Here is a 14,735-nt window from a genome sequence, read left to right on the forward strand (position 1 = left end):
TATGGATATTTTTTTCATAGATTTTTTAAATCGAACTAAGAAAAGAAATTGGTCTATAATTGTTTATTTCACTAGGTGAACCGTTTTTATGTATTGGGTGAATTTCTGATAACTTTAATAGATCAGGAAAAGTTGTGCGTAATAACAAGATCAACAAATCAGTGTAGTTAAGTTGATTATTGGGGCATGTCTGCTGCACTCAAAAAACTGTTTTTTGACAAAACTTTTTAACTGTCTCAGATCTCTTATTAGTACCTATAATGGAACATTTTTTACACTAAAAAGTAAGATAAGTTGCGCTAAACTAATTATGCTATTTAATGTTTTTATATGATAATTTTGATATTTATTTTTTATGAGATTATAAAATATGTTACAATATGAAACTAACATGCTATTCATCTAATCAGTAATTTTTTTCTTTAAATTCTTCTCAAGTAATAGCATATATTGTAGAAAACAATTTTATAATACAGTAAATGAAGAGAAAGATATGACTTAGTTCTAAAAATACGGTAATTTTTCAGAACCTCGGTAAATCTTTTTAAGATAGAGCTCATTCTTGGATTACATTTGTTATCGGAAGGTCTTACGGTTTAACAGTGTCAGAAATCGGTCTGGTAATAATGTTATTATAACCATGCTTGGGCATCTAAATCTATTAGAAATCAAAATTTCGAGAATTGGGAATAATTTAAAACAAAATTTGGAATCAGATTCTAGATTTGAACATTTTAGATTTTATCTTTCTCAAACTTCTAATAATTTATTGACACTCACGTCCATCCTCTCCAGACTGAGCTCGGAAGGACTGCGCTCCATCGATGTGGCTGTGGCCATGAGACGGAAGCGACTGCGGACTGCCTCCATCTCCCGACGATGATCCTGGAGCAGCTGTTCTGTGGCCTCACGCACCGCTAGGTCCCTTGCGGCCTCCACCTGCTCTCTCAGCTCCCTCTCCCTTGTTTCCGCCTGCAGGCTCAGCGTCAGACGCTTCCGCAGTTCTTCAATCTCCTCCTCGCGATTGGCCATCTCCTGTCAAAGTTCGATTTATTAGTAGTTTTTCTAAAACGCATGGGCTAGAGCAACCCCAACCTAACAGTGTTGCCAATTTTACGTATATTAAAAATTAGTGACCTATCTCAAGATCTGTTGCAAAAAACAAATTAGGTTTTACTGTAAACAAATATACTTTGATTTCATTCATCTGTTTTGCAGTCAACATGTAAATCTAAAAAGAACTAAAAAGAAAAAGACTAAAAAGATGGCCTCAATCAGATATTTCTACTGAAAAACAACATTAAATTCTTTCATGAATCACAATAGTTTACTCATTAAGTAAGGGAAAGCGTGAACCTCCAACGACTTTTTTGAGATGCTTCAGTCAGTAGCTTCATGCAGCTTCAACAGTTTAGTGTGTGACATGGAAATTTATACAGTCCATTCGTCAGAAGCTCCATCTGCAGAAGTTTTAGCCTAAATTTCTTCATTTTGTACAATGGTGGTGGTGTAAATGTAGTGGCTACTCAATCAATCATTTCAGTGTAGTAAGTTGCTTGTAGTTTTGTTAGTTTGAAATCACATTATTGCTTCTGTTTTGTAGGCTAATATTCTTGCTTTTATAATTCTCCTGAAGTCTAACTTCCTTTCACTATTATCATCTTAGGAAGTAAGTTTTCTGCAAAATTAACTATACAAACCAAGAAAAATTTATGGAGTTATAATAACCCCCATGACTCATCCGGGACCTTCTGTTAACAACTCACTTATATTCATTTTAAACCGTACAGGCATATATGATTACAGAATGAAAGATACTTAATTTTTATATTGAAGGGGTTTTCACACAAACTCTGTTAGCAGTTGTCAACCATCATGAGTGCTAAAGAGAGCCAGGTTCACGAACATATCATATATTTTCAAAATCCACTACTGACAGTTCATCATACTTATTTAGCTGGATCCTGATTGAGCCACTAAGTGACTTCGGTCCGGTCATTCCACCATCATCAACTACTGTTGAAACAGATGCCTGAACAGTAATACGTTAAAGTGCAAGAAACTCCCCACTGTAGTGATCGTTCTTCAATGGACCGTTTAACACCAGTTCACCAACCCATGTTAGTAACAGTATCATCACAAACTATATTACATTAAGTTCATTCAAGGAAAACCACCGTCAGTCAAATGACAGATAATACTTTTTTTTAGAGGTGTGAAAAAAAATCTTCAAAAGACAAAGCCATCATTAATACTCTACTCTACCGCCCATTTTACGGCAGATAACAATGGACGGTAGTGTGGAGATTTTTACCTACTAAAAAAAACACTCCTCTCCCTTCTCCCCGTAGATGGTACAAGGAGGACTGGATTGGAACCGCGTTAGCATTACATCCAGTCCGTGCTGCGTCTTGCGACATTTACTCCTGGCTACTGGTCCCTTTTTAGCGATTTTATCTCTCAGAAGGTGCTGTGCATAAGCTGCGACAGCTGACCAGTTTTCTTCTTGTGTGATCATATAGGTCACCAGGCTTGAGGGGAAGAGCCTGGCGCCTATTATCTCTTCGGCACTGCTTCTGTAGTCCTTCCACCGAGCACACTCGAAGAACGTGTGTTTGGCGTCGTCGATTTTGTCCAGGTAATATTTCCACGTTGGCTTATCATGTAGTCTCATCCTGAAGAGGTAGTCGTTGAACTGGCCGTGGCCCGTCAAGAACTGTGTCAGGAAAAAGTCCGTTTCTCCGAGCTTCCGAGAGAGCCAGACGTTGATGTCCGGTATCAGCTGTGCCGTCCATCTGCCCATCTCTCCCGATGTCCATCGATCTTGCCACTCCTGTAGCGTTTCCGTCTTTATCCTCGTTCTTTCCTCCTTGGAGTTGTCACCATTCCTTTTAGCGTCGTAGAGTTTCACTCTTTCAAATGCTAAGAAATCAATCAATCGGTGTGGCTCCTGCTTATTACCAGTATGGCTGCTTACGAAACCGTTAATACTACTAACTAGATAATACTACTGGCAATATTTTACGGGGTAAGGTAAGTTTGAGTAGCGAATCGAACAAAAAAACATTACTATACACAAGACGACGCGGTGATGAGCTTTGACATACTTATAAAAGCAGTATTTTAACTATTTCTGAATGTTATGCATTAATGAAAATTTAAAAATTTTGATGGTTCATTTTTTGTGTGTTTTTCTAGCCCTTTTAATGAAGGATTTTTACTATAGCTGTTGAAAATATAAGTGAAACCCAGAAAAACTCTTGTAAAATATCCTGATTATCGAAAAAAATCAAAACCACAATGCACTTCCTAGAGTTTAATAGTTTTATTTTTTTATTACATTTTACTTACAAACTCCTGATACAGATTTTCAATGGTGTATACCTTAAAAAACACATTATCTTTTCTACCAACTCATTGCACATACCTGTCGCAGCTGATAGATGTGTTGATCCTTGAGGTCGACCTCACTGCGGTAGGCAGTGGTCAACTGCTGCAGGAAGCTGTGGACGTGATTGTGCTCACTCTGAAGCCATTCCTTCAACGAACTGAGATCATTCCTTATGGTAACTATGGATTTCTGCACTTCCTCCTTCGTCTGGTGCAGTTGACTCACCTTCTGCTGCAACAGCAAACCATATTATGAAATTGTTAGCATAAGGCTATTTAAGACTGCACATTTCTGCTCATTATAGTAGCTTCAATAGTTTTAAGAATATTTTATACAATTGGCTGTTGAACAATCCTTTTTACAAAATGGACAAGTTCTTTAAAAGTGATATATCTAGTCTAGTCTTCCAAAGTTAGTCTATAGGTAGTTTTATCTGTATATGTTAATTGCTTTTATTTGTATGTATCTGTATGACATAGCCTATTGCACAAATATGTATTTAATGGCCAAATTTATGACTCATTCATCACTCAGTACAACTTTTGAAACAACCTGTACTTCTCATTTTTCCACACAAGTCGGAAATAACCAAACAAACGGAATTATGAGAACCATTACAAACTTTTAGAACAATCTCCAGAAACAAAAGATCTTTTATAATGGACATCCTAAGATTATTTTTTAAATACCACCAAATTTGAAAAATTTATTAATCCACCCAGCCTATTGAACAAATTGAAAATCAATAAAATTTTAAGTAAAAATGCCATTCATGCAATAAACCACACTGTGGTACAGTATATACAGCAAGATGGAATCGACAAACTGTTACAAAAGCAACATTACCCAGAAAAATATTCTAATACAGGACGTATTAGTTGTAACAGTGATATTGTAGTTTACAAATCATCGTGTCAACTTTGTCCTAAAGACTACACTGGAGAAACAACAATATCACTCAAACTAAGGATGAAAAATCATCGTACCGATGTTCCACATCAAAATTCACTCAGATCCGTGTCTGCAAAAGTTTCTAGTAGGATTTTGGACGAATCTTCTGGTACTTTACAAATCCCTTTTAATGAGTAACATTTATTAAATATTTCGCCTTGAGCCAATACGTGTTGTGAAACAATTTGTCATCTTGTTTTTTGAAAACCGATATTCATCCTCATATGTAAAGAATTTTTCGTTAAATCAATATAGTCTTTGGGATAAAATTTTTAAGACAACTGATAAATTATCTTCTTCGAATTACAGTTAATGTTATTTGAAACTGGATATGTTTAATTAGTTATGCTACTAGTAAAGGTTTTAGAAGTATTTATAATTTTGCATGTAGCATAAAGTTTGTCTTCGCTACTCAACTAGAATGTTTTCTACTGGTTGAGAAAGATTACAGTGCAATTGAAATTATATTATTGATAATTAATTTCTTAATTAACATTTTAACACATTGAGAATGACAGTTTAACATTCTAGCACATTGATAATGGCAGTTTAACGTTCTAGCACATTGAGAATGGCAGTTTAACATTCTAGCACTTACCTCTTGAGCACTATCTGCCCTCTTCTCCGTGTCCAAGGCCATATCGGTAGGACTTTGACCGACCTTCTCAAATTCTTCTGTGTCAGTTTCTGACTCAAACCCCCTGAAACAAAGTTAAAATTTTTCTAAGTACATAACACGGGTTTACCTAAATAAATTTGAAAGTAAATTTACATTAATTCAACTTTTCAATCAAAATCCAATAAACTAATTCTGGAAGTCATCTGACAAGACACCCACCTGTCCATGATCGGCAAGACTGTCGCTAAATACCCAGACCCAGCGGCTTGGCTCTCTAAGGGCTGTTCCATCGCTGTCACTTCTTCCACCTGCAATCATAAACCTTCCCGTTACAAAGTTGATTTTCACATAGTTTCTTTCATAAATTTAAACTATTTTCATTTATTATACAGTGAATTATAGCCTATTAAGTGACAGTGCTAAAATATGATACATAAAAGAGACTATTATGTAAATATTATTGAATACAACGATGTTAACTAGCGTCATACTGGACTCTTGCTTAGTACATGCAGATGATCACAAAATGGCATCCATAGCCTGTATCAGTCAATGGTAGTCTATCATTGTTTTATCTCTTTATGGATTACATCTAATGATTCAATCCATTACCACCTAAGCTTTACGCAAAGTTATGATGATATTAAATTAAAATAAACTTTCTTTGAAATATGAGATTGAAATTATGATTACAAAGAGCTAGTTGGCGCGAAGCCAACAGACAAAGACGCCAGATCACCTCATACAACAAGCACAACTATACAATCTTTGTTTTTACCGGGAAAAATACGTCATCAGCACTTGTGTGATTCTCGGCCACAGACCCCTACAGCACTTAAAGAGGTTAATGATTAGAAAATAAGTAATAACAAACTCACCAATCGCTCCACCTCCTTCGGTTTCATGGGGTTCGTAATAGATTTTGACACAAAGAACTGAGTGATTGCGTTGAGATCAGGCAATGAAACTGACAAAGCAAAATCGGCAACCTTATCTTGCAGCATCCGTATATCATCCACACCCAACTGAAAAAAGAAAACATTTGACTAAATTAACCTATATGAATATTTACAATATTTTAAACTTTAAAAGTTAGTAATCATACAATCAGTCAATAAGACACAGAGTGGGATTTGAATGGTGTGAATGAGCGAATCTTTATAATAACATGTAATATCATATAACATAATGTGGTGTTGCTCCTTGCCAGGCAACACCACAGAATCAGCTTACGAGTTGAACAGTCCGGTCTTGCTTCCACTTTCTATAGACTTCTTCTACACTGCTGTTTCAACTATAAGGAAGAGTCTTTTGGCTACCATAAGAAGTGTGCCCTGGTGCTTGCTAGATGTCATGATTTTTGTTAGTGGTTGAGGTTTCTTTTTCTCTGTTTTTTTGTTCTTGTAGTTTCTATCTATTACTATTTATTAGTACTGGTTAAGTATCTTTTTATTATTGTTATCTTTTGATTGTACATTGTATTATATATTATCTAATTAATATTTTTATTTTTATTTCCATCATATAGTTAGTAGTTATATTCTTACCATTTATTTACCTTGATTGTTATTCTTGTCATATGATTTTTTTCTTATTATACTATAATTTATTTTACACTCTGTTTTTTGTTTTTGTTTTTTTTTTTTATAATATATAATTTTATTATTTTTTACCTTATATTTATATTATGTACAAGTATTTTTTGTTGTTTTACTTTGTTGTTTTTTTTTTACCATATACTGCCGTTCTTCCAAATTGTTTTAAATATATATGTTGTTATGATATTTGACTCTGAATATCTTGTTATTAGAGCATATGAAGTTTGTTGCTCATTATATTGTTCTTATCTATAATAATTGTAAAACAGGTTTTCCGTAAAATAAATAAATAAAATTACTAATATAAAGTATACGAATTTCATTTATCAATAACAGAATAAATGTTATTATGTCCTATACAAGTTGATTCAGTACAATTAGTTTAGTGTAGTTTTCCTAATTGTTTAGTATGCCACATCGTTTGTAAGTACTGTAAACATTATTAGTATTGTGTATATTTGTAAATAAATCTTGAGGTTGAGTAGAATGGTAGGCTAAAACAACCCTGACTCCACCTCAAGATTGACACATATTTCAGTACATTGTAGATGTTTCTTATTTTCTGGATATACTTCTTCATTTATTTAAAACCAAAATATCCAATAATTTTGTAGATTTAATTTTTTGAGGCTTTTAGCTTTCAAGGAAAGCATCCTCAGACCCATCATTATGACGTTTAATTGGGTTTTAATATATGTAATTCCAGAGAAATCCAAAAGTTGTGGTTGCTTCACTATTTTAAATTTTCTAAATATTTTTACATGTTTTCCCCCATGGAAATTATCAACGGAAATTGTGATTGAAAAAATGTTATGCTTTTGTTTGTTTAAATTAACATACACTCAATTTCTTCTAAATTATCTTTTGCAGAATATTAAAATCTCTTGATCCACAAAAGATGGAAAATCATATTGTACATCATATTTTGGACTATCTTTCTATATATAATCTTTGTCTTGTTTACTTTACAAAGTAGCCTAATTAAAACCGAAAATTTAAATTTTTAGAATAATTTTGTATAATGGTAGGATTTTCAAAAGTAAAAAAAAAATTAAATTATATGCCTCTGTAGACTTTGTATAATTTTAAAACTAAAAAATAATAACTTCGATAAAAAATAACTTCATATAATTACAATGTTATTAAAATATTACAATTTACATTTTACAGTGTTATAACTTTTTATATACTTTGTTTTATTTGATTATTAATTTCAATTCTCTCCTGTGACGTTCTTTTAGTGAGTTTTCACTTTATGCTTAGATGGTACACCACGCATAGCAAAACATGCCAAATAAAGTACAGAGGGACAAGGTGGTGATGAATTTAACTCAGCAATTTAATTTGTCAGCTGTTTTTAAAGTCAACTTCAATTATTTAATTACCTCTTGATCAAATGCCTTCATAAGACATTAATAGCACATAATATATAATAATATAACTTAATATCCTTCATATCTGCCAGTGAACTGTAAAAAGCCGGGGACAACTAAAACATTCAGAAAATTTGACACATAAAGCCACTCTTGTAGAAATGACAGCTGTAGTTTTCCTACTTTCTTCTACACACACAATGTAAATCAGCTGATAGAAATACCTTGGGCAGCTTGGTATCAAAAGACTTTGGCGCCTGGGTTGCAAATGGTGGGGGCACATCGCCCAGTCCAGGAAAAAGGTTGCTCAAGATGTGGCCCTCGAATTGGGTCTGGAAGTTCTGGCGTCTGGCAACCTCTTCAGAGTGAACTGCGCACAGTTGGCAGGCAAGGTCATTGGCCCACTGGAATCAGAGAAAATACTACATTTATATTTTCTATTCCTTTATCTTTTCAATTATAAATATATATTTATCAGATAATATTATAAAATTCAAATACTGTACTGCTTTATTATTTTTGAAAATGGCAGTTGATTGGAGGCAACTGTCCTCATTGTAATAAAATTGTTTTAGACGGTGCAATTAACCTCGAATGTGAGTGTTTTTCAAGAAATGGTTTCATGGAGAGTGTATAAACATTAACAGTGAAGAGTTTGCTAAAATTAACAATTTGACTAAAAGGGTTAAGTGGTATTGTGGTGATTGCAGCCAAATTGATCGTGTGTTAAATGAAATTTGTGATTACAATAATTAAATTCCTGTTAATGAAACAGTTAAGAAATTAACCAAATTGAAGAATGGAGTTGTAGATTATAATATGGAAATTGATAAGAGAATCCAGGATATTACATCTGAAAATCTTAGGTTAATGAATGAAATGGTGATGTTCAAGCATACTATTACCAAGATTGAAAATGATTCAATGTCAAGTAATTTTGAAGTTGTAGTATTGTTTGGTTTTGGTAAAACACTCATTATTTTAATATCAAAGCTAAAAATTACTGAATACTGATGGAATTAAATTCAATTAATCCAAATCAATTCAATTTATTACTCGACTGACTGAGAAGTCTTTGTGAAAATTGATAATCTTAATACAAACAGTACAAAGATGGCCACTCAAAAAACCTTTTTTCAAATTCACACTGCCTTACCCTGAGTGTCACAGTGCCAGTTTTTCATCACCAGCTGTATTTGTGAGAAATGAAATGAAGACAATTCATCGCCATCACCTATTTTAACTCCTTTGTTTACATCTCTATGGCTTTCCAATGTGTTGAAATAACATTGATTATACATCTGATAATTACGAAGATTATTAGGTTATTTTTTTAAAGGAATGTAATTTTTTTTATAATAAATGTATCCAACTTGGAAAATTAAAGAGAACAAACAACTACCAAATACAAGATTACGATTTGTTGGTACACAAGATCGGTTCAGTACAACCGATGAAATTTTCATGTGAACTCCACTTTTAACGTAGCTTATCACTTGAAAAACAAAAATCCTAAGAACACGACGGTATGTTAAAGGAGTTTGCAGGGACAGGTTATGACTACTTTTTAATCCGGTTAAGTCATATCTTCTACCTTCTACTTTTATTGGATAGAAAAATTATAGATTATAAATTGGGTTTATAGAATACATTTCATTCACATAAAAATACAGGCAAGCTGTATTACTTATAATACCAATATTTGAACCACCTTTATTCACGATAAAACATTTTAAGAAATAAACCTAAAAATATTTTTAAATAGAATACATTAAATACGACTAAAATAAAAACAATGTAAATAACAATTAGCGATCGTCTGTTTACTGTGAGTAGATTACTAAACACACACATGCATGCACGCACGCACACGCGCATAGACACACACACACACAGGCAGTTGGCAGTCAAGCAGTGCGGACGTAGTTATCAGTTGCTCCGTCTTATCTGGTGTCCTGTATTGAGTCATCAAGATTCATCATGAGTGATTGTGCCGTATGTGGAGATGAATTGCCCGGCGATAAAAATTGTTGTGCAAAATGTTCAATTTGTAGCTTGTGTTTCCATTTTGATTGTGTGGATATACAGGAATCTACCTGGAACCAGATGGGTAAGAAGAGGCGTGAGGAATGGAAGTGTAAGGCCTGTGGCACTCGTGGTAAGAACATTAAAACCTAAAGATTTAATATCGCAAGAATTAATTATTAAAATGCAGAATGAATTTTTGAGTAAAATGGAACAGACTATTAAAGACCAGTTTAAAGAATTTGAAGCTAGGCATAAGTCGCAATTTGATGAGTTTAGGGCATCACTTGAATTCTTTTCGAAAAAAATTGATGAATATGATAAGGAGGTAAAGGACTTTAAAACAGACTGTCAAGTCACTTGAAAAAATCTAATCAATCCCTTAAGGGTGTGAACTCTGAATTGGTTAAAGATCTGTCGTGTTATAAAATGGACTTAGAAAATCTACAGCAGTTACAATCGAAATAGGAATGTTCAGATGAGGGTATTCCTGAGGCTAATGGGGAAAGTATGGAAAAAATTGTTGAAAAGTTATCTGAAATAACTGGCGAAGCCGATTAACTTTAATTTAGATGTGCAAGCTGTGCATAGGATCCCGACAAAGCGCCCCAATGTCCCCAAACCGATTGTACTACCAGTTTACGAACCGACAAAAGCGTGACAGTTTACTGAAAAAAAGTAAAATTGCCTCAAAAACTAAGGAAATAAAGTCAACCGACTTTGTACCAGGTGTCCCGAGAACGAATGTGTATGTGAATGAAGCCACCTCACTCCATACTTCAGGAACCTGTTTTACTATTCTAAAAAGCTGAGGGAATCCGGATTTAAATTCGTTTGGATCTCAGAAGGGAAAATATTTGTTAAGAAGACCGAAGATGACAGGAGAAGATACGTATCTCGGTGATGGAGGACCTGCAAAAGCTCGGACTGATATTAATAGCGCTTAAGTGATCCTATGTCAAATAGCTGTAAATTTTCTTAAATATTGTATACATGAACCAAATTCAAAATTTTAATTTCAATGTTTTTTTTTGTATGAACATTCGTAGTATTAGGAAACATTTCGATGAATTTTTGGTTTATTTTAAATAGTCTTTCGTTGAAATATCAAATAATAGTTTTAACTGAAGTCTGGATCAAGGGGGGGTGAGGAGGGGCTGTACAATATCGCGGGCTATGACTTGTTATTACAACCTCGGCCAGATAATCAGGCGGGCGGTGTTATCATGTACATCGACCACTGACCTTTGTTACACGCACCAACTCATCCTCCTGCCCACAGCTGAGCTTGTTAATGTTGTTATTGACCTAACATTTAATAGTCACGTTTTTAAATTTTCAATATTCGGAATTTATAGACAGTGTAAGTTAACTTATAAACAGTTCAAGCCTGATTTTGAAAATATGTTAAAATTAAAAAATGATCCAACTTTGATAATAGGTGACTTAAACATATGCACATTGAAAAATAAGGGATCCGGTAAAGATTACTTGAGCGCAGTTTCTTTCTTATGGTTTTTTGAATCTGGTTAACTGTCCCACTAGAATAGATGTAGGTGTAAGTTCTTGTTTGGACCACGCACTGATACGTAACTCCAAACCTTTGAATGTTAAATGTAATGTTGAGGAACTGGGCATTACTGACCATTATGCTCTCAGTGTTAATTTATCTGGAATCATGTATGAAAAAATGCAAACATAATTTCGTCACGGTATCTAATAATGAGCTATTAAAGCGGCAAACTATTATTAGCCGACTGGAGCCCAGTCATCTCCAGCCCTCATGTGATTGATAGTGTTAAAAGAATTTTTCAATATTTATGGTCAATGTTTCACAGCATCCTGTAATTTGAAAAAAAATTAACAGTAAAAATAGAAGGAGGAGGTGAATGGATTACTAATGATCTGGTTTGTTTAATAAACCGTAAGAATTGTGTTTTTAAAGAATATACAAAAAAACAGAGATAACCTAGTTTTAAGAAATAGATTTAGAGAAATTATCCAGAACAGTAACCAAACAAATTAGACGGAGTAAAAAAAGAGGGGTATTATTCCAATCTCATTGAGGCTTGTAATGGTGACTCGAAAAAAATATTGGAACGTTGTAAAGAAAATTCTTAAAAGAAAGAAAAAACAGTATTGATGAAATTGTTGTTGGCGATGCGTGATGAAGGTGGGGGGGTAATGAGCGCATGGTGGGGAATATTTTTAATGAGTATTTCACAAGTATAGTTTCTAAATTGAGACAGGATGAATTTGGCCAGGACCTATTTCTGGAGGATCAGACGCAATATAATGTATTGCTTAACGAGTTTCATATTCAACTCTCTGATGTGGTTAACAAGATAAATAGCATGGAAAATAAGTTTAGTTGTGGCCTTGACGGTATAAATATTGTTTTAATGAAAGAAAATATTAACATATTTGCACCCGTACTTTATAACATATTTTCAAAATCACTAAGGGAGGGTATTGTTTCCAGATGAGTTTAAAACTGCAGTTGTGTAGTCCCTGTATTTAAGTCAGGTGACGCAACGCAGGTCGGCTCTTATCGTCCTATCTCTGTTATCAGTACGTTAGCTAAAATATTAGAATCACTAATCAAAGACCAACTGTTTAAAATATTTTTGCGACAATGATTTTTTTTTTCGGAACACCAATTTGGTTTCTTACCAGGTAAAGGTACTGATGCAGCATTGGTTAGGCACGTCAGTGAAATTGTTGAAAATTCTGATAAGTATAAATATACTTTGGCAGTTTATTTGGATTTTAAAAAGGCGTTTGACGTGTTTAGACATTGATATACTTTTGTGTAAATTTAAGAAGTATGGGATAGGGGGAAGCGCTTTGAACTGGTTAACTTCTTTTTCTAAAGGTAGGAAGCAGTTAGTTAAAATAAATAATTATTAAAAGCGATGTTTTGGAATTGATGTATGGAACGGCACAAGGAGGAATATTGGGCCCAGTAGTATTCTTAATATTTATAATGATTTATTAAAATTGCAACTAAATTCTAAAATATTTGCATACGCCGATGATACGGGCCCTGGTCTGCTCTGCATATAATAAAAACTCATTAAAAATTAATATTCAAGATGATCTAACCAAGATATCTAGCTGGTTAGTTGATAATAAGCTTTTGATAAATACCACAAAATCTAAATGCATTTTATTCTTTGAACAAAATAAGAGCATATTTGGAACTGCAGAACGATTATAAGCTTTACTGCCACCCTCATAGTTGTTTGTATTCATGTAACTGTTCATATATCAGTATCGTGGACTCTGTCACCTACTTGGGGATGGTTTGTCGACAGAGATCTGAGGTGGGAATCAGCATATTGCTCAGTTGAGTGGTAAGTTGAGATCGATAAATTATTCTTTATATCATATGAGGGGTTATTTAGAAAGTGAACATTTAGTTAGATTATATCACTCGTGGTTCGAAAGCACTTTAAGATACGGAATTATTATTTACGGTGGGTACATACACAACAATTCTAAAAAGTATAATTAGCTGCCAGCGAAAATCACTTCGAATAATCTTTTCCATAAATATTAAGAGACAGATTAAGTTACATATTTCAAGAGAAAAATATTTTAACTTTTAACCAAATTTATAACCAAAGCTGTTTATCATACACACATAAATATATTCAATCAATTTACTCTGAAAGTTGTCAATAGAGGGACTAGGGCCTCTCAATTTATTAAAATTCTAGTACCAAATTTAACTAAAGAAAGAAGTAGAAACCAATTTTGTTACAAGGGACCTAAAGTATTCAACAATTTCGTTGAAAATTTTGGTAACGAAATATTTTTGCAAATAAACCCAAAATTTAAAATGAAAGTCAGAGAATTTATCCTGGAACTGCCTTAAAGATAGTTATTCAAAATCTGTACATTATTTATTTTTAATATTGTTTTTTTATATAAAGAACATTTAATTTGTTGTTTAATATTTATTGTTATTTGTTGTTGTATTTGTTATTTTATAGTATTATTGTTATTTAATATTATTATTATTGTTGTATTTGTTATTTATTGTTATTTAATATTATTATTGTTGTTGTTGTATTTGTTATTTATTGTTTTTTATTGTTATTTATTGCTATACTATTATTTATTCCCAACCATATATTTTTTTTAGTTGCTATGTTGATATTAATTATATTTATTTAACTTTTATGTGAACTCAGCCTCCACACAACCGTTTCAATCAATGTAATATGTGTTGTTTTTTACTATATTTATTTACATGTACATAGCTTTAGTTATTGATATTTATTATGTTTAAAAAGTAAGTAAAATTTGGAGTACAGTAGTATCAGTGCGTGGTTGGGAGGGGAGTATACTTTGGGGGTTTGTTGAAGTATGGTTTGTTTACATAATTTGTTAAATGCATTAAATGTATATATTTATTATTTATTATATTATTTTTTGTCGTAAATATTTTTGTCTGTATTTTTTGAAATTGGTATAGCACTGTAATGGATGTTTATTTATTTAACATAATGATTATTAATGAATTCTGATGAGACTTTTAACTGCCTACAGAATGTTGTGTATCTGTGAAAATTATTTAGAAATGGTTAAGTGACACTGTTTGGACTGCCCAATATTAATATAAAGCGATATTTACGATGTGCAATATGATATCCCGCACGCGTCCTACGCGACGCTTGGGAATTTAAATAATGTAAAAATGCAAACCATTACTGAATAAAGTGTTTCTGACTTCTGACTTCTGACTTCTGACTTCTGACACACACACACAC

General features: G+C 33.0%; 1 protein-coding gene across 5 annotated transcripts in view; it reads right to left on the minus strand.

The window, feature by feature from the left end:
- Nucleotides 1-14,735, minus strand: part of LOC124364211 (RB1-inducible coiled-coil protein 1-like) — an 86,442-nt gene that overhangs the window by 45,967 nt on the left and 25,740 nt on the right. For 4 of the 5 annotated variants that reach the window (XR_006922589.1, XM_046819526.1, XM_046819523.1 and 1 more), the window contains exons 10-15: nt 8,157-8,336; nt 5,840-5,986; nt 5,181-5,269; nt 4,941-5,043; nt 3,428-3,622; nt 781-1,035 (exon numbers count right to left, since the gene is read on the minus strand). Coding sequence is in view for 4 of the 5 variants with exons in the window: in XM_046819526.1 (XP_046675482.1) it covers nt 781-1,035; nt 3,428-3,622; nt 4,941-5,043; nt 5,181-5,269; nt 5,840-5,986; nt 8,157-8,336 (969 nt within the window). In the remaining variant the exon portion in view is untranslated. The remainder of the gene's footprint in view (nt 1-780; nt 1,036-3,427; nt 3,623-4,940; nt 5,044-5,180; nt 5,270-5,839; nt 5,987-8,156; nt 8,337-14,735) is intronic. The other variant, XM_046819525.1, reaches the window with a different exon arrangement.

Source organism: Homalodisca vitripennis, chromosome 6, assembly GCF_021130785.1.
Source record: "Homalodisca vitripennis isolate AUS2020 chromosome 6, UT_GWSS_2.1, whole genome shotgun sequence".
In the NCBI taxonomy this organism is placed as follows: domain Eukaryota; kingdom Metazoa; phylum Arthropoda; class Insecta; order Hemiptera; family Cicadellidae; genus Homalodisca; species Homalodisca vitripennis.